General features: G+C 43.1%; 1 protein-coding gene across 2 annotated transcripts in view; it reads right to left on the reverse strand.

The window, feature by feature from the left end:
- Nucleotides 1-22,063, reverse strand: part of CREG2 (cellular repressor of E1A stimulated genes 2) — a 35,921-nt gene extending 13,858 nt beyond the window's left edge. Inside the window, exons 1-3 of one of the 2 annotated variants that reach the window (XM_063649282.1) lie at nucleotides 21,435-21,866; nucleotides 17,946-18,115; nucleotides 12,306-12,416 (exon numbers count right to left, since the gene is read on the reverse strand). In XM_063649282.1, the coding sequence (XP_063505352.1) occupies nucleotides 12,306-12,416; nucleotides 17,946-18,115; nucleotides 21,435-21,701 (548 nt within the window). In that variant the 5' untranslated portion in view covers nucleotides 21,702-21,866. Of the gene's footprint in view, nucleotides 1-9,054; nucleotides 12,417-17,945; nucleotides 18,116-21,434 lie in introns of those variants that run through there. The other variant, XM_063649281.1, reaches the window with a different exon arrangement.
- Nucleotides 22,064-24,783: the final 2,720 nt, after the last annotated feature.

Genomic DNA, 24,783 nt, shown 5'->3' on the forward strand with positions numbered 1-24,783 from the left:
ATCGTTTGAACTCTGGAGGTGGAGGTTGCAGTGAGTGGAGATCGTACCAGTACACTCTAGCCTGGGCAACAAGAGTGAAACTATGGCTCAAAAAAAAAAAAACGTTAAGTTGGTAAATCTTTTTTTTAACCACTATTAATTTTTTTAAAAATCATTTTTAAAGAGTAGAGAAAATCAACAAAGGCAAAAGTTGGTGTTTTGAAAAAAAATTTTTTTTTTTTTTGAGATGGAGTCTCGCTCTGTCGCCCAGGCTGGAGTGCAGTGGCGTGATCTTGGCTCAGTGCAAGCTCCGCCTCCCGGTTTCATGCCATTCTCCTGCCTCAGCCTCCCGAGTAGCTGGGACTACAGGCACCCACCATCACACCCGGCTAATTTTTTTTTTTTTGTATTTTTTTAGTAGAGATGGTGTTTCATCGTGTTAGCCAGGATAGTCTCAATCTCCTGACCTTGTGATCAGCCTGCCTCAGCCTCTGAAAGTGCTGGGATTACAGGAGTGAGCCACCATGCCTGGCCTAGAAAAAGTTTTAAAATTCATAAACCTTTTTTTTTTTTTTGAGATTGACCAAGAAAAAAGAAAGACTCTAATTACTAAAATCAGGGATGAAAGAAGGGGTATAAAAACTGACTTATGGCCGGGCGCAGTGGCTAACAAAGTGCTTGTAATCCCAGCACTTTGGGAGGCCAAGGTGGGCAGATCACGAAGTCAGGAGTTCGAGACCAGCCTGGCCAACATAGTGAAACCCCGTCTCTAATAAAAATACAAAAAATAAGCCAGGTGTGGTGGCGGGCGCCAGTAATCCCAGCTACTCAGGAGGCTAAGGTAGGAGAATTGCTTGAACCTGGGAGGCGGAGGTTGCCGTGAGCCGAGATCGTGCCATTGCACTCCAGCCTGGGCCAAAGTGTGAGACTCCGTGTCAAAAAAAAAAAAAAAAAAAATTGACTTACAAGGATGCCTTCTTTCTTCACTTTTATTCAACACTGTACTGGATGTTCTAGCCAGGGCAATTAGGCAAGAAATGCAAACAAAAACTATTGAAATAGGAATAGAATAAATAAAACTATCTCTATTCTAGATGACATGATCTTATATATAGAAAACCCTAATGAAACCTCAAAAAAAAAAGACCTAAACTATCAGTGATAATACATGAGTTCAGAGATTGTACCATACAAGGTCAATTAAAAAAAATGAGTTGCCTACTTATACACTAGCAATGAACAATTCAAGTAAAATTAAGTAAACAATTCCATTTATAATATTATCAAAAATAATAAAATAATTATGAATAAATTTAATCCAAAAGTGTAAGACTTGTAAACTGGAAACTACACAACACTGTTGAAAGAAATTAAAGAAGAGCTAAATCAATGGAAAGGCATCCTGTGTTCATTAATTGGATGTAAACATGTCTACACAAAAACTTGTATACAGGCCAGGCATGGTGGCTCATGCCTGTAACCCCAGCACTTTGGGAGTTTTCGATGGGAAGACCACTTGAGTCCAGGAATTCGAGACCAGCCTGAGCAACACAGCAAGACCCCCATCTCTACAAAAAAGAAAAAATGAAAACAAAAGCAAACCTACACATGAATGTTTATAGCAGTACTATTTTTATTAGTAAAAGGTGGAAACAATCCAAATTTCCATCTACTGAAGATGGACTTTTAAAATGTGGTATTAGTGGGCACAGACACACATGCCTGTAGTCCCAGCTACTGGGGAGGTTGAAGCAGGAGGGTCGCTTGAGCCTGAGAGTTTGAAGCTGCAGTTTGCAGCTGCAGTGATGCTCCTTGATCCATGCAGGAGCTGTGATCAGGCCTGTGAAGAGCCACTATACTCCAGCCTAGGTGACATAGTGAGATCTCTGTCTCAAAGAAAAATGTGGTATAGCCATACAATAGAATATTACCTTTGCATAAAAAATAATGAAGTACCAATGCATACTACAACATGAATCAGCCTTGAAAACATTATTCTAAATGAAAGGAGCCAATCACAAAACCTCGTATATCATTTAATGTATATGAAATATCCAGAGTAGGCAAACTCAAAGACACAGAAAGTAGACTAGTGATTGCCAAGGGCTGGGCGGAGGGGAAATCTGGGAGTGCATGTGACTGCCAACGTGAATGGAGTCTCTCGTTGGGGTGATAGAGATATTTTGGAATTAGATTTTGGGGACGGCTGTAAAACATTGCAAATTTACTAAAAAAAAAAAAAAAAAATCATTGAATGAAATTAAATCCTATGGAGATTAGAGGTATTTTCATTTTGGCCAGGCAATCTACCTGATTAGGTTCAAGCCACAAGTTCCCACCCCTCCATTCTGCAGTCTGGTTCCAAAGTCAGTTCAGTGTCCAAAATCTTCACAGGACTATTCAGTTCTGTCTGACTTGTGCACTACCCAGTGGCCAGTTGTGTCTGTGGGTGATGGTCTCTCAGTTCAGCTGTCAATCTTTGGTGTGTTGAACAGGACCAGATCTATGCAGGAGCAGCTCAAGAATGAGCCCTGGGGTTTGTAGACAAGTTAATGGGGTTGCTTCACTGATTAACTCTCTCAGTAATTACCCTGTTGCTTTCATTTGCTGAGGCTTCTCTTTTTAGTCTTCCAAGCAGTAAACAGGCTTTCATTATCCGGCTCTACCATGCATTTCTACATCTGAAGCCAAGCAGTGGGAGGACTGAATTGGAAGAGAAGCAACATGGATTGTTTCTGCCCTCTTGGGACCACAGCTCTGTCAATTGGAGAAGGTTCCTCCTGCATCTTGGCTCCTGGGCTCCTCTTGGGGCTGGTGCTAGTGCCACTGTGGGACTGCTTGTGGGCTGAGGTATGAGAGAACAGGGAAAAGAAAAATGGGGAGGAACGAACTTCTGGGTTCCCTCAGAATGTTAGGAGACCCTTTTCCTGTTACTTGAGCCAGAAAGAGAGAGCATCTTCTGGAGCTCTTTCTATCTACACCCTGGTGCCCACTGCCAGGTTAGTCAGGGGATACCATAGGGGAAACATGGTTATCTCACCACTGGTTTGGTGGTACTTCAAGTTCTGGTCTTCTTGGGAAAGCTGCCTGCAACTCTTTAGTTTTCAATGTCTTCCAATAGCTGCTCCATGCATTCCGTACTGTCTCCCGGCTGGACTCCATGCAGGAAGCCTGTCTCCTCCACAGTGTGCACTCACTCAGGTCATTGCTCAGTTTTATTGTTGGCATTTGTTTGCCTTAATTTTTCAGACTGGCTTCCTAGAGGTTGCTTCTTGTCTGCATAGTTTGTCAGTCAAACATCAGTTAAAGCCAGTGTGGCTTCCACCATCTGCTGCTGGATCTATGTGCAATGGCACATAGATTGCCCCGGGCCGTTTGCCCGGGCCATTTGCAAGGGTGTTCTGGCTTTTACTTCCTAACACTGGCACCGGCACAGACACAGGCTGTGTGCCCTGGGCATATGGACATGGATTGGGCTTGCTCTAATCTCTGCCAGCTATGAGCCTTCAGTCCATTTGGGTAGTGTGGAGTTTACTAAGCTCCCTCTGGCTCTCCCACCTCCTGGAGCTCCCTCTTACATCCCTGACTAATCTGCAGGTCATTTGCTTGTCTCCAAAGGCCCAGAGCCTCAGGCTAGGAGTCAGTGGCCTTTCTTCCTCCTGGTCACTGATATGACCACCTTAACTAGCCATGCTGCAAATTAAAACCTTCCTCACTCTTGCCTCTAGCTCCTGCAGCGAGGTGGCAGGGGAGCTTATTTCCACAGGCTGCCCTGCTGGGGGCCACTGTGTGTGTTATCAACAGCTGGGGTAAATGGGGGTAGCAGCCTGGGCAAAGATGCCACGGACACAGGCTGGTCTTATCCAAGGCTCACTTTAATTCCTTTTTTTTTCTTTTGAGACAGGGTCGGTCTCACTCTGTTGCTCAGGTTGGAGTGCAGTGGTGTGATCACAGCTCACCGCATCCTCAATCTCCTGGGCTCAAATGATTCTCCCGCCTTAGGCTCCCATGTAGCTGGGACCACAAGTGTGCACCACCATACCTTTTTTGATTTTTTTTTGTAGAGACGGGGGTCTCACCACGTTGCCCAGGCTGTTTTTGAACTCCTGAGCTCAAGTGGTCCTTCTGCTTCAGCCTCCCAAAGTGCTGGGGTTACAGGCATGAGCCACCATGCCCAGCCAGCTTTCATTCTTAAACACATCCCCATTTGTGCTGTGCCTTTGGTAAAATTACAGAATGCTAAATGGTTTGTCCAGCTACCTTTTGGAAAGATTTGTTGACCTCCTCACTTCATCGTGCTAGAAGTGGGAACTTTGATTACTCTTTAAAGAATCTGAAGATGAAGGGAAGACCAACACATAATTTGAGAGAATGTCAAGACTGAGAAAGGTTTCTGTAGCATGGTGCATGCATGTGTGTGTGCGTGTGTGTGTAGGGAGAGGCAAAAGGTTCTGACAAGAGGAAGAGGCTGAGGAAGCAGGCTTATCTCCACAAGGTGCTGCTGCCACCCAATCATAGGGTCTCTTGCAGCAATTCTAGTCCTGATCTCACAAACCTCATACCCTAACTACTGTCCCCCTAATTGGGGTCCCTCCTCAGAGCTTTCCTAAGGCTCCCTAACTTTTCCCCTCACCTCGGTTGAGGCCTCCATGGTTTGGACTTGTTGGTTTTGCCTTGCTCTTCCCTTGATAAATACACTGTTTATTCCGGTTCAGCCCTTGGAACTTTAAACCTTAACCTAAGCCTCCTGCACCCCACTATATTAGCCCAAGCCTAGAGTATCAGATCTGGATATTTGGGTAAAGATGCAGACAAATTTTGAGTTGGAAAAGAACTTAATTCATTACTAAAAGATGACCTTGATAGCTATATGGGAAACAAGAATGTATCAGGAAGTTAATCCTTTGCTCACACTACACCTGGTGCATGTAATTCCATCTTTGAGTTTTCCCCTTATTATTATTATTATATTTTGAGATGGAGTCTCACTTTATTGCCTAGGCTGGTATGCAATGGCACAATCTTGGCTCACTGCAACCTCCGCCTCCTGAGTTCAAGCGATTCTCCTGCCTCAGCCTCCCGAGTAGCTGGGATTACAGGCGCGTACCACCACGTCTGGGTAATTTTTGTATTTTTAGTAGAGACGGGTTTTCCCCATGTTGGCCAGGCTGGTCTTGAACTCCTGACCTTGTGATCTGCCCACCTCAGCCTCCCAAAGTGCTGGGAATATAGGCGTAAGCCACCGCGCGCACCCTATCATTTGGTTATTAATCCCTTATCAGATAGATAGTTTGCAGCTAATTTCTCCCCTTCTGTGGGTTTTCCCTTCACTTTTTTCCCTTATTGTTCAAGGCCAAGCTCAAGTCCTGCCCCTTTGGGAAAACTTCCTTGACCACTCTATTACAGAGTGTTCGCTTTTTCTATCCTTTGAGTTCCTATCACATTACTATCCCGTTCCTCTGGCATCAATCATCTATTATGTCCTATCTTTCCTTGTATTATTCCCTTTTTTGTGGTTGCAATAGTACGGTGGGATAAAGGGCTCTTGCCTGGAGAGGCTTGGCAGGACTCTGTATGGTAGAATGGCTTTGATGAAACCCCCACCATCCAGGATCTGATTCTTAGCTGACAAGACACTGTGTTGTCAGTATCCCAAAAGCCAACCAATGTCTGACAGTTAATCAATCAGCAGATATTTATTGACTGCCTCTGCCATGTCAGGTGCTGTGCTAGGCATAGGTCCATGTTAGCCACCCATCTCCAACTTCATCTCTCGCACCAGAGCTTAATCTCAACTAAATGGGAATTCTCACCATTCTCTTATCACACCAGGCTCTTCTTACAGGTGGGTCTCTTTGCCTAAAAAGCCCACTCACCCCCCCGCCCCACCCTCCGCCCTTTCCCCTTTCTCCCTCTGGAAAGCTGCTTCCATGTCTTTCAAACCCCAGTGCAGCCATCACCACCTTTGGGAAATCTTTGCAGATGCCCTTCAATCACCCAGTCTCTCTGAGTAATCGCTGTATCCCATTCATATATATATATATATATTTTTTTTTTTGAGATGGAGTCTCGCTCTGTCACCCAGGCTGGAGTGCACTGGTGCAATTGCAGCTCGCTGCAACCTCTGCCTCCTGGTTTCAAGCGATTCTCTTGCCTCAGCCTCCTGAGTACTTGAGACTACAGGCACCCACCACCACACCCAACTAATTTTTGTATTTTTAGTAGAGACGGGATTTCACCATGTTGGTGAGGCTGGTCTTGAACTCCTGATCTCAGATGATCTGCCTGCCTCGGCCTCTCAAAGTGCTGGGATTACAGGCATGAGCTACCATGCCTGGCCTCCCATTCATATTTCTAACATTGATTCTTACCACATTATATGCTGATGCTTTTTCTTTTTTTTTAGAAAGGTCTCACTTTGTCACCCAGGCTGGAGTACAGTGGTATGATCATGGCTCACTGCAGCCTCGACATCCTGGGCTCAGGGGATTCTTCCACCTCAGCCTCCCGAGTAGCTGGGACTACAGGTGCATGCTAGCACACCTGGCTAATTTTTTGTATTTTTAGTAGAGATGGGGTTTCGTTGTGTTGCTCAGGCTGGTTTTGAACTCCTGGACTCAAGCCATCTGCCTGCCTAGGCCTCCCAAAGGGCTGGGACTACAGGCGTGAGCCACCGTGCCTGGCCTCTGATGCACTTCTTTTTTTTTGTGGTCCTCAACCTTTTTGGCACCATGGACCAGTTTCATGGAAAGCAATTTTTCCACAGTTGGTGGTGGTGGAGATGGTTTCAGGATGATTCAAGCATATTACCTTTATTGTGTACTTTACTTCTATTATTACATTGTAATATATAATAATTACACAACTCACTATAAGGTAGAATCTGTGGGGGTCCTGAGATTGTTTTCCCGCAACTAGATGGTCCCGTCTGAGGGTGATGGGAGACAGTGACAGATCATCAGGCATCAGATTCTCATAAGGAGCACCCAACCTAGATCCCTCACATGCACAGTTCACAATAGGGTTTGTACCCCTATAAGAATCTGATGCCCCCGATGATTTGACAGGAGGCAGATGGTGATGCAAGTGATAAGGAGAGGATGTAAATACAGAAGAAGCTTCACTTAGGGACCACTGCTCTAGTTGTTCTTTTTTTTTTTGAGACAGAGTTTCACTCTTGTTGCCCAGGCTGGAGTGCAATGGTGCGATCTCGGCTCTCTGCAATCTCCGCCTCCCGGGTTCAAGCGATTCTCCTGACTCAACCTCCCAAATAGCTAGGATTACAGGCATGTGCCACCATGCCTGGCTAATTTTGTATTTTTAGTAGAAACAGGGTTTCTCCGTGTTGGTCAGGCTAGTCTCGAATTCCCGACCTCAGGTGATCTGCCTGCCTCGGCCTCCCAAAGTGCTGGGATTACAGGTGTGAGCCATCTCGCCCGGCCAGAATGTCACTAATTTTTATTGCAAGGGTAAATGGCTTCTGAGATCTAAAATTTCACCAGGCAGGGTGACTGGCTCATTAGAGTGAAGGCTTTACTTTTAACTCTACTAAGTTAGAATTTGTGATAATTAAGACAGGAGCTGCTTAAAAGCAGCTAAAGCTCAGCATGGCTCCATCTGTGGGGAAAATTTTGCCAAAAAATTATGAAAACAATATTGTAGCATATGCATTTGATTTAACAGAGCACGTTCAAAAAATAAAGTTACCATTTCCTATTATTATAGAATTTTGGAAAGCTGAAAACACCATCTGAAGAGTCCCCTTTCTCTACAAAAAAAAAAACTCCAAACAAAAAATTTAAAAACCATTTCCATAACATTTCGATATATTCCCTCCATCGTTTCAAAAGGCCATTTTGCACATACTTATGATCATGTATAGTATTTTAGATCCTGCCTTTGCTATTATAAGTATTTCCCAAGTCTATTTTTTTAATTTTTTTTTCAGACAGGGTCTCGCTGTCACCCAGGCTGGAGTGCTGGAGTGCAGCAGTGCGATCATAGCTCACTGCAGCCTTGACCTGGGCTCAAGCCATCCTCAGCCTCCAGAGTAGCTGGTCGCCATAGGCATGTGCCACCATGCCTAACTTTTTGATTTTTTGTAGAGACGGGGTCTCACCACCACACCTGCCTAGTTTTTAATTTTTGTAGAACTGGGGTCTTGCTATGTTGCCCAGGCTTGTCTTGGAACTCCTGGGCTCAAGCAGTCCTTCTGCCGTGGCCTGGGATGCCCACTCCCTATCCTCCTTCCCTGCCTGGCCAACTTCTGTTCATCTCTCAAGATCCAGCTCCTCTAGGAAGCCTCCCCTCTCCTCCCCTCCCTGGGCTCCTGCCACTATGGTCTAGCATGCTCTGTGCTCACCCCATCCAACACTTCCCACAGGGAGATGTGATGACCTGTCTCACCTCCACAGGGAAGGAAATGGAATGCAAGACTCAGACAGAGCCCCCAGGATTCTCTACATTTAAGGTGGATGCGGACTTCCCAACACACTGCGCACAGTGACTCAGGGCTTGCTGAATTGTTTATTAAGCTGTATATCTCCTTTCTTTTTTTTTTTTTTTTGAGATGGAGTCTTTCTTACTCTGTCACCCAGGCTGGAGTGCAATGGCACAATCTCAGCTCACTGAAACCTCTGCCTCCTGGATCCAAGTGATTCTACTGCCTCAGCCTCCCAAGTAGCTGGGACTACAGGTGCACACCACCACGCCCTACTAATTTTTGTATCTTTAGTAGAGATGAGGTTTCACTGTGTTGGCCAGGCTGGTCTCAAACTCCTGACCTCAAGTGATCCACTGGCCTCGGCCTCCCAAAGTGCTGGGATTACAGGTGTGAGCCACTGTGCCTGGCCTGTTATCTCCTTTCTTAAGAATAAGAATAATAAAAAAAAACCCAGCATTTACATTGAATAGAGGGAAGACTACACCATTGTTCTAAATGGTTCAAAATTTGGCTTATCTATAGTAACCAGGTCATTTTATTCATTTACTTGTTTCTATTATATATTCATGAATACTTGAATTTTCATATGTATTTCACATATATACCATTCAAATTAAACAATATACAACAGGTTATTGTTAACAATTATTAACATTTATTAAGCACCAAGAATTTACTGTGATGGTTGCTGTATGAAAACATAATTATCGATATAGTATCCCTGCCATTGAGCTTACAATCTAAAATGAAACACAAGGCTATGAGCCTACCTAAAAACTTCCTTAACTTAGAAATGGCTACTTTGGCAAATGAGTGAGGCAAAATGACCTATTATTCAGGTGCAGTGCTAATAAGGCTTTGAGTATGATCCAAAGAATGTTTTACTTGTACCCATTTTTCCCGATTATATTACACTTGCTAAGAAAAACGGTACTTAGAATTTTGGCATGAACAATGAATTATTTCAAATTGTCTTGTAGGACTTTAAACAAAGAGATGCTTACTGGCCTAAGTTTTCCAGCAGCCAGGGAAAGCCCTATTAAAAATATTATGAACTAGACCAAGTTTCTCTTTTAATCCACTTAAACACTTTTTTTTTTTTTTTTTTTTTTGAGACGGAGTCTTGCTCTGTCGCCCAGGCTGGAGTGCAGTGGCGCGATCTCGGCTCACTGCTAAGATCCGTCTCCTGGGTTCAAGCCATTCTCCTGCCTCAGCCTCGTGAGTAGCTGGGACTACAGGTGCCCGCCACCACGCCTGGCTAATGTTTTTTTGTATTTTTAGTAGAGACGGGGTTTCACCGTGTTAGCCGGGAAAGTCTCGATCTCCTGACCTCATGATCTGCCCCCCTCGGCCTCCCAAAGTGCTGGGATTACAGGAGTCAGCCACCACACCCAGCCCAGGTACACTTTTTAAACTTCTTCCTCTTCTCCTATACCTAAGGGCTCCAATGATACTACTTATCAGGGAAGAAAGTACTGTATCTAGATAAACTACCCTTAAGTATTATAGGCTTAGCAAGTTGAATTTCTAGAAAATACTCATTCATAGTTTATTTTTATTTTTTTTGAGATGGAGTCTTGCTCTGTTGCCCAGGCTGGAGTGCAGTGGCGCAATCTTGGCTCACTGCGAGCTCTGCCTCCCGGGTTCCCGCCATTCTCCTGCCTCAGCTTCCTGAGTAGCTGGGACTACAGGTGCCCGCCACCACGCCCGGCTAATTTTTTTGTAGTAGAGATGGGGTTTCAGTGTTAGCCAGGATGATCTTGATCTCCTGACCTCGTGATCCACCTGCCTCGACCTCCCAAAGTGCTGGGATTACAGGTGTGAGCCACCGCACCTGTCCACTAATTCATATTTTAAAAGAGGACTGAGCAAAGACAGCAATGGAACCTCTGGCTACAGGAGATGCCTGGCTATGCCTGATATGTAAACAAACACAAGCAGTCGAGTTCAGGCCATGCATCTTCAAAGTGACGAAGAATATATGTAAATGCTTGTTTTTCTCCTCCATATTTCTCGTGTAGAGGTATATGAGAATTTAGCATCAAGACTCTATACTGCAAACCCTGTCCTATGTTGCCTATATTCATAGTATAATATTTAATAAATACTCCCAAGGTTGTCATTGCTGGTCACATATTAGCTGACAAAGGCACACTGAAGGGACTTTGATTCTTACTGTCAAATGCAAAGATTGTTTTAAACTACCGAACACATACAATCTTAAACTACGTGATTATTATTTTCAATCATTTATGATAATTTTAATTCTAAAAGATTACTAAAAAAATTGGTTGTAGGGTATCTGAAAACAAAAATAGAATGTACTCTATAAAGTACATGCACAGAATTTTTAAAAATGCAGGCATACAAATATTTAATGGCAGAGTGGTAATAACCTGAGACTTTTTAAAAATGGCAAAACCATATTTCAGCAATTTTTGGAAAAAAAAATACTTTCCCTAAGAAGTCTCTCTTGGCAACTTTCTTTTTAAGTAACAAAGCAGCAGCAACATTTTTAAATGTTCATAAAGCTTGCTTTCCATTAACAAGTTTATTAAGGAAGAGTGGTCCTGAAACTTCAGGATAAAACTTTTGATAAAAATAGAATCACTAATTTTGACCTAAAACAGACACTAAAACACCCCTCCTTCCAATTTAAGAGTGTCATTTATACCTCCTACTTATAGTAAATAAATCCAATTAATTATAAGATTTGAAATGGAAAATCTGAAACATATCAACATCATTTTCTTCTAATAAGATAACAGAAATTAACTTCAATGGATTTCCCCAAAAAGAGGAGAATAGAGTTTCTAAAAACATAATTACAGCTGTGGTAAATGAATCTGGGTTTCCCAATCTCAGATCTCAACGCACTTAGTTTTAATTGGTATTCTGTGAGATGGCTAGAATTTCTGATTTAAGTATGTAGTATGTATTTTTTTAAGGCAAGGCAAGTTTGAGTATGTATAAAGCATAGATATTAGCATGGTTATAAAGGCAATATGACCGACATACACATTCAGTTTTCTGAAGCAATACATTCCAAGCTACATACAATTTAATTTCATGTCCTATTCTAAGACTACATGCTTAACATTAAGCTTAGAAACATAATTGCTGTAATACATTAAAAATACTTCATTTTCCAATATTGTAAAGTATATTTCCAAATACCTGGTATAAATTTTTTTGCACAAAAATTTAAAAGACATCCTACTAGCTAGCTATTACTACTGTGTTAAGTAATCATTTGAAGGAAGAATTCACAAGGAGAGCAGGTTATAAAACTAAGCATAATAATTATCGCATTTAACTAAAAAAAATCAAGTAGTTCTGAATTACACTTGTTTTCTGTCTTAGCAATGTGCATATTCACTTTATAGCTACTAGTTTGATAAATATACTAAAGATTGTATAAGATTTGTTTTTCTTGTTTTTGTTTTTCTTGGGTGGTTATTTTTCTTTTCTGTGTCCTTCCCCAACAGCAGTTGGAATTTTCTTTTGAATACAAAGTAAATTAATGTTTATACTGTTTTTTCACCTGAGTCATGTAAAAGGTGGCTCCTTTCATTTTAAAAAGTCATATTTAATTTGGGGGGGCCTTAATTAAAATTTAACATTTAACTACGTGTGTTTTTTTTGTAAACAGTCTACATGTCAACAAATGGATAAGGGTTAACAAAGGCAGATACTGACTTCATCTGTGTTTTAAACACGATTATATGAATTTTTCTTTTTTAATTAAAAAATGACATAAAACCATTCATACAGGTCCTCTTCTCTCTCCACTGCTTTGAGATATAGCTTTAAATATGGGTAGATCAAGACAAGTAATGTTGGTAATCTCTTATCTTGCATAGAAAAGAAAAAATAAAGGAACTTCCTTCCTAAGGTCTCAGCTAGTTTCTTAAGTCTTTTCTTCAGCTCCAATGGAAATTTCTCATAGCACTTCTTACAGACTGGCTTCATGTCGAACTCCACAAACTTATTCCTAAAGATAATAATTGTAAAAAACAAGAAATTAGTGGAAACATATTCAACAAAGATATATAAATGATGTGAAGTAATTGTACCGAACTAAACGAAGGCCACTAGGTGATGATATTATATTCATGTTAGTAAAAAACCATAATTCTAACCTCAATTCTTATTGTGATATATATATAAAAATTTAGTATCATTTGAAAAAAAAGTCCTTATAAATTTGTTCTATACATCCATCTGTGTAACATAGACTGTAGATTACATTTTATTCAGTACTAAGTAAACAGGAAATCTAATGTAAATATAATTTACTTAAATACAGTCAATCACTTTTTTTTTTTTTTTTTGGAAACAGAGCCTCGACTGTCACCCAGGCTGGAGTGCAGTGGTGATGACAGCTCGCTGCAGCCTCTAACTCCTGGACTCAAGCCATCCTTCCCACCTCAGCCTCCTGAACAGCTGAGACACAGGTGCATACTACTATGCCTGGCTAACTTAAAAATTTTTTTTGTAGAGACAGGGTCCTGCCGTATTGCCTAGGATGGTAATCACATTGTAGAATACCTTAAAGATAAATTTATCTAAAGGAAAGAATCATATTTTTATAATGTGAATGATTTCTTTATTGGAGGCAACATGATCTTACTTAGTACTTTAAATTAGGTAGCCATGAGGTTTAATTAATTTTAAATTATAAGGGGTTATTTTGGTTATCTGACAGAAAGGTTGGAAGAAAGTTTTTAATCACTCTTAACATAAATGTAACCAGATCACCTGTGGTTGTATTGTAAGCGGTAGCTATTTGAAGAACTCAACTATTCTTTTGAAAAGCTAGAGCAATACACATTATTAATTTATTTTCAAAATGGTCCTGGAGAAGACAACTTTTCAGATAGCCTCCTGACTATCTGTAATGCACTTCCAACAGGTAACCACAGGAGCTTATTACTGTTGAAATCCACAGTGTTTAATTTTGAATTGAGTAAATATACAACGTGGTAACTCGTTCATTGTCTGTGAAATTATATTCAGATAGCATTTGTGAAATAAATCTAGTGGTATATTGCTATCTATGACAAAAATTATAAAATCTGCTGATATTTTTACTGCATTTAAACATTATATTAAACTAGACTTTGCTTCAAGATCATTTTAAAGGACAATGTTAGTAACAAAGGAAATTCCTAAACACATATTTAAAACGAAAAATCTTCTATTTTAAAACACCACACTGGGAATTATTTTACGGCTTTTCTCCCAAGGTCATCTTAGAGCAAAAGCTATTAAAACTGCCATTTTTTTGATAAAAGAAAAAAAATTATTCCTGTTTTCAGACAGACTACCTTAGCAAGCTTTCCAGTTTTAATCTTTTTTATATTATTTTTTTTGAGACAGAGTCTCACTCTGTCGCCCAGGGTGGAATGCAGTGGCACGATCTCGGCTCACTGCAACCTCTGCCTCTCAGGTTCAAGCGATTCTCCTGTCTCGGCCTCAGGAGTAGCTGGGATTACAGGCACCCGCCACCATGCCTGGCTAATTTTTTTGTATTTTTAGTAGAGACGGGGTTTCACCATGTTGCCCAGGCTGATCTCAAGTGATCTGCTGCCTTGGCATCTCAAAGTGCTGGGATCACAGGCATGAGCCACCATGCCCGGCTTCATTGTTTTAATCTTACATTTACATTTAATTCCTCTTTATAGAAGGAAACATGTAAACTGAAACAAAATATTTTTAGAGCTCCAAACACCATGGTAACTATGAGGGAAAACTGGAACAATCATGCTAGTCATTCAAGAGAATTTCAAAGATTGAAATACTTCTCATAAAAATCAGGAATAAAAAAAGAGTTTGAAGACACTGAGGAAATGAATTCATAAACAGTAGCACATGGGTATTGTATGAATGCATATTTGAACATCACAGAAGAAGATGTCTTATGTAAATCAGATGGACTTTGCTTAGATATGAAACATGCTGAAAGATTTTTTTTTTTTTGAGACAGAGTCTCACTCTGTTGCCCAAGCTGGAGTGCAGTGGCAGTCATGGCTCACTGCAGCAGCCTCAGCCTCCTGAGTAGCTGGGACTATAGGTATGGGCCACCACGCCTGGCTAATTTGTTTATTTTTTTTGACGGATGGGGTCTAGGCATGTTGTCCAGGCTGGTCTCAAAATCCTGGGCTCAGGCAATCCTTCCGCTCTGGCTTCCTAAAGTGCCGGGATTATAGGCGTGAGCCACCATGCCTGGCCATGTTGAAATAATTTAATACATAACTTAGAATATATGCATTTTAAAAAATATCAAACAACACTTATAATTTATCAATTAAATGATGTGGCAAGGAAACCAAAAATCAGGATTTTAAAAGCTACAGTTAATCAGACAAAAATTCTTTAAAATGTTTTCCAGGGTCTATTACGAGATTAGAATTCTTCCCTTTAAATCCATTTAAAAAAAATGAAAGAAATGTATACCATATGGTGTTTAAAAAATGAGGTGAGTGAGTGAGTCTACAGAGTAAGTGAAGTACATGACCACAAAATTGTATTAAGTATGGGGTGTATTCATTTAATATTTGTAATTTTTAGCAGTTATGCAAAAGGACCAATTCTACATAGGACAAACACTAGAATTTCAATCTCTGATGACTACAAATACATGCCCAAAAGTTGCAGGGGGGGAGGAAAGCAAAAGACAGAAACAGAATAAAGCTGGAAACTACGTCAGGCAAATTTGCCTCCTGTTTTATTGCTAAATAAGATAGCTACACAGATAACAACCTACATCCCTCCCTCATCATTCACCCACAAGAAAACTCCTTATGGATAAAGGACAGACACAACTCAAAGTCATCCCTTTGAGGCTCACCTGAGACAAATGCATAACTGATTGCTTCCTCTACCCTATTGTTCATGTAAAAATGTAGGTTCACTGAGCCAGACACAATTGTGTATTCATTGGAAGGCTGATCAAGGACTCAAAAGAATGCCAACTTTTTGTCTCTTATCTACTTCTGGCCTGGAAACCCCCTACTTCGAATTGTTCCGCCTTACTGGACCGAACCAATGTACATCTTACATATATTGATTGATGTCTCATGTCTCCCTGAAATATATCAAAGCAAGGTGTACCCCGACCACCCCGGGGCGCATGTTGTCAGGACCTCCTGAGGCTGTGTCATGGGTGCATCATTAACTTTGGCAAAATACACCTTCTAAATTGAATAAGACTTGTCTCAGATACTTTTTGGTTTACAGCAATGATGACAATCATGATGTAGCACTAGAGACAACTAAAGGGCTCAGAATCTTTCTCATGTCCCCGTCCTCTCAGGGCCGTGTGCCACCCACCAAAACCAAGAGACTGTGAAATAAAATCTACAGAACAAGCACAAGGCACACTGATGGACAGTCACGGAACCAGGAGCGATAAACAAAATGCAGCAGAGACACCAACTAACAACCATAAATAATGATATCCAAGAGTCAGTGAGTGCTTCCTATCACATCCCTTAATCCTTCCCATGGCTTCTGAGATAGGTGTTAGTTACAAATGAAGAAACTGAGGCACGAAGAGACTGAATAACTACTAAGGAGGTGGTGGAGTCAAGATTTAAACCTAGGCACTCCGAGTCCAGAGCCTATGTTGTTAATCCCTATGTGAGAAAATGGTAAACATAATTACTGGGAAGCACAATGGTTAGCCAGAAAAGATTAGGGAATGGGTACCAGATAGGACTGGAAGCAGGGGACCAAGTCTTTCTACTTTGAACCCTAAAAATCTCAGAGGATAGGTCAAGAACTCAAAGGCTGTGGGCTACAGATCCTGCCCAGGCCCAAAGCCTGTGGCTGATGAAACAAGGGAACCACCATATTTAAATAAGAAAGGAACAACCTCATGGTTTAAAATTTTTCCTTTCAATTTATCTACATTTCCGAATTTTTTAGGTTTCTTCTTTACAATGACCATGTGAAACAGTGAGGAGGCAGGGAGAGAGGGAAAGAAAGAGACAGACAGACAGATGGATGAGGACAGAGGCAGGCTGACTCAGACCAGAAATTTAATGCATCTGGTGGGGGTGGCATGGTAGGAGGCAGGAAGCCACATAAGCCTTCTGCTCAGAATTCTCCCTCACAGTCTCCCCAGTGCTCACATCTTACGTGACTACAGTACAGGAGCAAAACCAGGAATCTGACATTGCAACAATGCGTGTGTGCGGGTCTCTGTCATTTCATCACATGGGCAGCTTCCTGTAACAACAGCCTCTATCAAGTTACAGGACTATTCCATCACCACAGACTTCTCTTTCATGTTATCTCTGACCATCACATACCTCTGCACACTCCAACACTCCTAACCTCTGGCAACCACTCATGTGTTTTTCATTTATATGATTCTGTTATTTAAAGAATGTTACCAAATGGAATCGTTCATGTGACATCTTAAGGCTTTTCATTCAGCACAATGCCCTGAGACCAATCCAAGTTGCTCCACATGTCCACAGTTTGCTCTTGTTTACTACCAAGTAGTATTCCATGACATGGATGCACAGTTTGTTTCACTGTTCACCCGCTGAAGGGCATTTAAGTACTTTCCTTCCAATTTGTGGCACTGTGAATAAAACTATAGAAATTTCTGTATTGAATATATTTTTATTTCTCTGGGATAAATGGTCAACAGTAAAATTGCTGAGTTGTATGGTAAGTGAATGCTTAGTTTTTAAAGAAACTGCCTGTGATATTGTGACTTTTCATAATAAATCTATTCTTGGTCTCTGCCCCCATCTCCTGGCACAGGACTCCTAAAACTCTTGGACTCTCTGAAGTGGTAAGTGTCTTTTGTAGGCTAATGTGACAGGTGTGGGGGTGGCTGCTGGAGAATCAACCATGCAATAAGAAGGCTGCAACTTTCAGCTCCAGCCACAACCCCTTGGAAGGGAGAGGAGCTGGGGATTTGCATTTTGAATTCAGATAAAGGGGACTGCATCAATGTTCTGTTAGTGCTTAAATGTCTTTGGAAGTGTTTTCTTTCAGAGAGCTTTTGAAAAAGTGAATTAAAAAATGCTGGCTCCTTATTGCACACATGTCTGGGGACAGGATAGAAATAAATTGGAAAGACAATATATAGACTGTGTGTTCCATGACTCTGTGCTAGGGAGATGAACTACTGGCTCTTCCTTTACCAACCCTCACTCCCACCCTCGCCCTTTTCCATAACAACAGGAGCTGTCTGGACTCCTGCCAGTGTTGCACAAAGCATTTTGCACCTATTTCCTACACTTGCAATAACCCTCGGAGGCAAAGATTATTATTCCCATTTTACGGATGAAGAAACTGAGGCTCCCAAAGATCAACTAACTTGCTGCAAATCACACTGCTTGGTGAGTGGTGGAATTCTAATTTATCTGATTTCAAGGGTGAACATCAATGTGCATCTCAGAGTTCTGTTAAAGTCATGTGACCCAGAGAGAAACCCACCCCCAACTCTCTGTCAAAAACTTCCCAGGACTCGTGCGAGTGAGGGCAAACCATCTTCTACCTGCAGAACTCCCCTTCTGATTCTGGCAGCATCAGCGAGGCCATGGGGTTCTTCATCAGATCAGCCACCACGGGGTCCTTGGCTGTCGTGTAGAAGAAAGGAATCCCAGTGCTATTGTTGAAGGGGCCATCACTGATGGGCAGGCAGTTCCCAAATGGCAGTCCTTGGATCTAACAAACACCAAAAGAGGCTTTTTCAGTGCAGAGCTGTGGCTCGACTTGATCTGGGAGCTTAGCTTGTGCCTCTGGCTAGGAAATACAACACCAGGGATGAGGGGGGATCATAGCATCACAGTGGCTCTGACAGGTAGTAAATCAAGGTGAGGTGATCCCCAGTCTGCCCAATTCACTCCGTGATGGCTGTAGAATTTCTCCATAGGAGATACTTAGCAGTGGCATCCTGTGTGGAAGGGGTGGTGAAAGGATTCTCCTTGAAGCTGCCTGTGCATGGCAAATATACTCATTTTGTTAAATTTCATGTTCTTTTGGGGAGGGACAGTGACATTTATGGGGGGCTGGCGCTAAGCCTTTTCCACAAGCTGCCTGTTACAGCCCCACTGCCTTAACTCCCAAGGTTAATTGCCTGTCCCAAATTTTGAGCAACTTTAGGGAGGATGTTTAAGTCTTTAACGTCTTGCCTGCTCTTCGGACTTCAGGAACTTTCTATTATTATTTCTTTTAGGGCTACATCACTTTCTCATTTATTAGCTGCATTTTTATTGTAATCAATAATATTTCATTGTATGACTCAGCAAGTTATGAGAAATTGATTTGTTACCCTTTTTGCATGAAGGAAGCCACAGAAACATGACATGCCAATTTTTCTTCATGATCACCCACTAGGGTGGGAGAAGGGTGGTGCTATAGTTTGGATATCCGTCCCTCCAAATCTCATGTGAAATTCTGATCCCCGGTGTTGGAGGGGAGGACAAGTGGGAAGGGTTTGGGTCATGGGGGTGGATCCCTCATGAATGGCTTGGTGCCCTCCTCGAGGTACTGAGTGAATGGTCCCTCTGTTAGTTTCCTTGAGAGTTCCCCTGAGAGAAGGTTTAAAAAAGCCTGGTGCCAACTGGGCGTGGGGACTCACCCTGTAATCCTAGCACTTTGGGAGCCCAACAGTTCAGGATCAGCGTGGGCAAGATGGTGAGACCCCCATCTCTACAAAAAGTTTTTTAAAAAATTAGATTGGCATGGTGGCACACATCTGTAGTCCCAGTTACTCGAAAGGCTGAGGCAGCAGGGTTGCTTGAGCCCAGGAGTTTGAAGCAGCAGTGAGCTATGATCGCACCACCGCATTCCAGCCTGGGTGACAGAGCCAGACCCCATCTATAAAATAAATAAATAAAAATAAGAGCCTGGCACCTTCCCCTCTCTCTTGCTTTCTTTGTTGCCATGTGATCACTGCACACACCGGCTCTACACCTTCCACCATGAGTGGAAGCAGTCTGAGGCCTCCCCAGAAGCAGAGGCTGCACCATGCTTTCTGAACAGCATGCAGAACTGTGAGCCAAATACACCTCTTTTCTTTATAAATTACCCAGCCTCAGGTATTTGTTTACAGTAATACAGATGGACTAAGACAGGTGGTATATCATGTTTCTGTGACTGCAGATATAAACAAAAGTATTTATTTATTTATTTATTTATTTTATTAGTATTTTTTTTTTGAGACACAGTCTCACTCTGTTGCCCAGGCTGGCATTCGTGGCACGATTTTGGCTCACTGCAGCCTCCATCTCCTGGGTTAAGCGATTCTTGTGCCTTAGCCTCCCAAGTTGCTGGGATTACAGGTGCATGCCACCACGCCTGGCTATTTTTGTGTTTTTAGTAGAGACAGGGTTTCACCATGTTAGCCAAGCTGGTCTTGAACTCCTGACCTCAAGTGATCTGCCCGCCTCGGCCTCCCAAAGTGCTGGGATTACAGGTGTGAGCCACGACGCCAGGCCAACAAAAATATTTAGTGCTGAGGTTTTCCCAAATCATGCCAGTCAAGCATCCCAATTTTCCACGATTTTATCCCTAACAAAGTGCACCTTGTTGTTACTTAGCTCAGAATTCAGGGGTTGTCTTTGTCCTTGAAATGTTGCATGATAATGGTGTGTAGAATTATAAAAGGCAGGGCTTTAATTTTTCAGGAACATGAAATGTTAAGAAATCTTCCAAAATGGTAACATAACTTTGTTCATATATCCCATTTTTCAGTTTGTCATAGCTGCCCAGAGTCATGCTTTGCGTACATGGCAGTACATTGTGTAAATGCTTTCTGAATTTATTGTTTAAATCAAATGTCAATAAGGATTAGAAAGAGGAACTCCTAACAAAGCTAAGAGAAGGAATGTTGAAAGTCAAAATATCTCTAATACATTGGCACTAGACTTTATTTAATTTCTTGAAAAGATTTGTGTTTTCAACTAAGATCAGTGTCATCTTTAACCTTTATGTCTTTTTAAGATGTGTCTTAGGAGTGCAAGATACAGTTGTGAAAAATCATCTGGATGTTGAGAATATCCAACTGGATCTGCATTTGACACTTAAGAGGTTAAGACCATTGCCAAACTCGAAATAAAGTTGCCATTTAGGTAGTTTTTAAGCAAAAAAGGACCTTAAAAACTAAACCTAATTTTATAGACGAGGAAAGCAAAGTGGAGAAGCCAGTGACTTGGCCACAGTCTTGGTGAGACCCAGAGCTGGGGCAAGAACCTGGCCAATGTCCTTTGCCTTCTATAAAAGATTATTTCTTTTTTTGTAGGAAGTAAAGAGGAGTTCACATTACTGCCCTGTAGCTCTTTCATCTCTCTTAAAACCCCCAAAAGCCTTCTGGAGGCATGGAAGTTACATCTGCATTACTTATCCATGTCATTCTAGGTGGAATCATATCTAACAGGTGAGTAAAGCATTTGCGAACTGAACAATTAAAAGTGCAGCGAATAGCTCATTCCAGCATTTACACACTTTGCATAATAAGCCTCCTTTCCAGAAAAAATCTTGAACTCCATTTTCTTAAATGCAGATTTCCATCGAAGCCCTGGTGCTGTCTCTCTCCCCATCCCCGCTTCAGCTCCAGGTCAGAAGGTGATGGGGAGTTCAGGTCTATGGGTTTGTGCCCTGCGCTGGGAAGGGCTGTTCCCGCCTACTCTGCGATTCCAAAGGCGTCTGTGGCTGCTTTGGTCCAGGTCTCGGTCAGACGCTGGTTAGGTGTCCGTGTCTCTGCCTGGCCCTGGCCACCTCAATGTGGGGATTCGGTACTCAACCCCACCTGGCAGGAAGCCTGGTTATTCATGTCCCTCTCCGACCCTCCCCCGACTTCGCCAGGCTCACGGAGGCACCATCGCCTTCCATTATGTACAGTGCCCAGGGTCCCGTCCAGCGCACCGGGTACGTCTGGTGGACCCGGATCCCAGTCCCGAGCGGTCGCGAGCACGTCCCAGTGCCCGTCCCCCGGCCGCCGCCTGAATGCCAGGCACCCTCGCGCTCCCCGCCGGGCGCTTACCTTCTCGTGGGCGGACACGGTGGCCAGGCAGCCCCAGACGCCGGCGTGGGCCAGGGAGCGGGCGGTGGCGGCGCGCAGTCTAGGGCCCGGGGGCGCACCGGCCGCCTGGCCGCCCTCGCGCCGGTAGGAGAACACCCCGGGCGGCGCGGGGGGCGGCCTGGCGCGGGCGGCGCCCGCCCGGGGCCACAGGTGCGCGTCCTCCTTATGAGCCGAGGCGGGGAAGCTTTGCTGCCAGATGCTGCCCGAATCCTCCAGCAGCGCGGGCATAGCCTCCTCAGTGGAGGCGCTGTCCAGCTCCTGTGCACCTCGTTGGTGACGGCCCAGGACACGGAGCTTACGATCACGTAGCCCGAGGCCGGGGACAGCAGGGCGCTGCGGCACAGCAGCCAGGAGAGGCGGGTCCCCGGCCGGCGCGGCGCACGGACATCTTGCAGGCGGGACGCCCGGCCGCCGGGGCCGCCAGTAGCGCTAGTGCCGGGGAGCCCGGCAGCGCCCCCCTGCGGCGGAAGCAAGGAGCCCGCGCCTCCTTCCCACCCCTGCAGGATCCCGGGCGCGGTCCTTGGCGCGAGTTCCAGCGAATCCCTGCAGCCGCGCGCCAAGCTCAGAAGTCCAGGCTTGCAGAATACCAGGTTCCACGCACACGCCGCGCATCCTGCGGAGTCCTCCTGGCGCGCCAGGTCCCGGGATGGGTTCGTTTCCTGCAGGATGGCACAGGTTCCGCAGCCAGAGGGAGGGCGTTCAAATCCCGGCTTAATACACGCCTCTGCTCAACAGCTGTGAGACCTGCCAAGCTACTTAACCTCTCTGTGCCCATTTCCTTCATTAGGTGACAAAGATAATGTCTACCTCTTAAGGATGATGGATGGGACGGTCGAACGATTAATATTTGAAGAGGCTTGGAACAGTGTGTGGCATGGAGCAAACGCTCTACAGTAGTCCCTTGGTATCCGAGGGGTATTGGTTCCAGGACCCCCGTGGATACCAAAATCCAGGGATGCTGAAGTCCCTTATAAAAAAATAGTGCAGCATTTGCATATAACCCATACACATCTTCCTTTAATATCTAAATTGCTTATAAAATGCCTAATACAATGTAAATACTATGTAAATTGCTGTTTACTGTATTGTTTAGGGAATAGAACAAGAAAGAAAGCCAATATGTGTTCAGCACAGATGCAATCACCCTTTTTTATTTTTTATTTTTCTGATGAAGGGTCTTGCTCTGTCCTCCCAGGCTGGAGTGCAGTGGCACAATCACAGCTCCCTGCAGCCTCAACTTCCCAGGCACAGGTGATCCTCCTGCCTCAGCCTCCAAAAGTGCTGGGATTACAGGTGTGAACCACTGCGTCTAGCTTTTTTTTTCTTCAAATATTTTCGGTCTGTGGTTGGCTGGGAACCCACAGATACGAAGGACTGACTGGATTTGGTTAGCTAGACACAAGGTAGGGATTGTTATCATCATCTTATTAGAGGAGAAAACTGAATAAATGGTGAAGGTAAGATTAGCACCAATTCCATCTGATGCCCATTCTCTTTCTCTGCAAGGACGATAACCCTTCTTACACTTTGCTGTGTCAGGAGGGCATCGTAGCCAGTTCATCTAATAGCAGAATCAAGTTATTTGCATTTAAGCTGAAACAAACTGGCTGAGACCACATGGACAAATACCGCCTTGGCCAAGCCCCTCATTCCAGGTCATCAGAACTCCGGTCCAAGCCCTGGAAAGGAAAAATGCAGAGGAATATGGCAGGCTTTTGGCTGTTTTCTTTTCTTTTCCCTCCCTCCCTCCCTGCCTCCCTCTTCTTCCATCCTTCCTTCCTTTCTTTCTTTCTTTCTCTCTCTTTCTCTCTTTCTCTCTTTCTTTCTTTTTTGAGACAGAATCTCGCTCTTTCGCCAGGCTGGAGTGCAATGGCACACTACAACCTCTGCCTCCCGGGTTCAAGCAATTTTTCTGCCTCAGTCCCCCGAGTACCTGGCACTGCAGGCGCCCGCCACCACACCCAGCAAATTTTTGTATTTTTAGTAGAGATGGGGTTTCACCATGTTGGCCAGGATGGTCTCGATCTATTGACCTCATGATCCACCCGCATCGGTCTCCCAAAGTGCTGGGATTACAGGCTTGAACCACCGCGCCCGGCCATGGCTATTTTCTTACTCCTGCCTCCTCATGGGAGAAGTGACCCATATGATGTATGAGTTTCGAAAGGCAAGCTTAACATGCTTTTCTCAGCCCCTGCAAAGCTATTCTTTTCTGAATGATCTGTTCACCCTTCTCTTCTGTGTTGCCTGAGCTGTCCTGCCCCTTCAGCAGGTGAGAGGTCGCCCCGCCCTGTCTGTGACTAAGGGAGTAAGTTCAGTTGCAGAACCTAATAGGAATCCTATTTGGCCAAAATTCCCCATTAGCTTTACTTCTATTACGCTTTCTGATTCTTGAGTTTTATTTCCCAAATTAGTTCCACACTCAAAGGGGATTTAAGAGGGTGATCAATAATCACTCTTCAAACCCCATCACACAACTTGTGCCAGAACATAGTAAATGCTCCATTAATGACAGCAATTGTTGTTTGTTTTGGCCATTTACCCCTGAATATTCAACAGATCCCTCAAACTCAAATTTTGGAAGATAATTCTCCATGGATTTCCTGGTTTCCTGCAGAATCCAAACCTGTTTGAATAACCTTGAAAAGCTAGAGATAGTGTCTTTCTGGAGAGATTTAGGGATCTATTTTGCAGAGGCATCCCAGGTAGTAAAGATATGGGTAGGAATATTTTTATATATATATAGAAAATATATATATATATATTTGAAAATCAAGCTTATTTTCAAAATGATTGTACCAGTTTATACTGCTACTGTCAGAATGTGAGAGTTACTGTTACAGCTCTACATTCTCATCAACACAGATTAGCGTTAGTTTTTTTTGCCCATTCCCCGCACCCCTCCCATGCCAACCAAATCTGGTGGATGAGCAATGGTATCTCATTGTTATTTTAATTTGCATTTACCTAATGACTAATATGGCTGATCATTTTTCATGCATTTATTGCCCAGTTCGAAATCTTTTATAAAATGCATGTTAATGTCTTTTGCCCATTTAAAAAAATGTGGTAAAAAGTGTAACATGAGATCTATCTTCCTAACAAGTGTACAGTACGGCATTGTTAACTATAAGAACACTGTTCTATAGCAAATCTCTAGAATTTTACCTTGCATAACTGAAACTCTTTATCCACTGAACAGCAACTCCCCATTTTCCCTTCCCCCAGCCCCTGGCAGCAACCATTCTATTCTCTGTTTCTATGAGTTTGACTATTTTAGATACCTTATATAAGTGGAATTATACAGTAT

The sequence above is a fragment of the Pongo pygmaeus genome, chromosome 12 (genome assembly GCF_028885625.2).
Source record: "Pongo pygmaeus isolate AG05252 chromosome 12, NHGRI_mPonPyg2-v2.0_pri, whole genome shotgun sequence".
In the NCBI taxonomy this organism is placed as follows: Eukaryota; Metazoa; Chordata; class Mammalia; order Primates; family Hominidae; genus Pongo; species Pongo pygmaeus.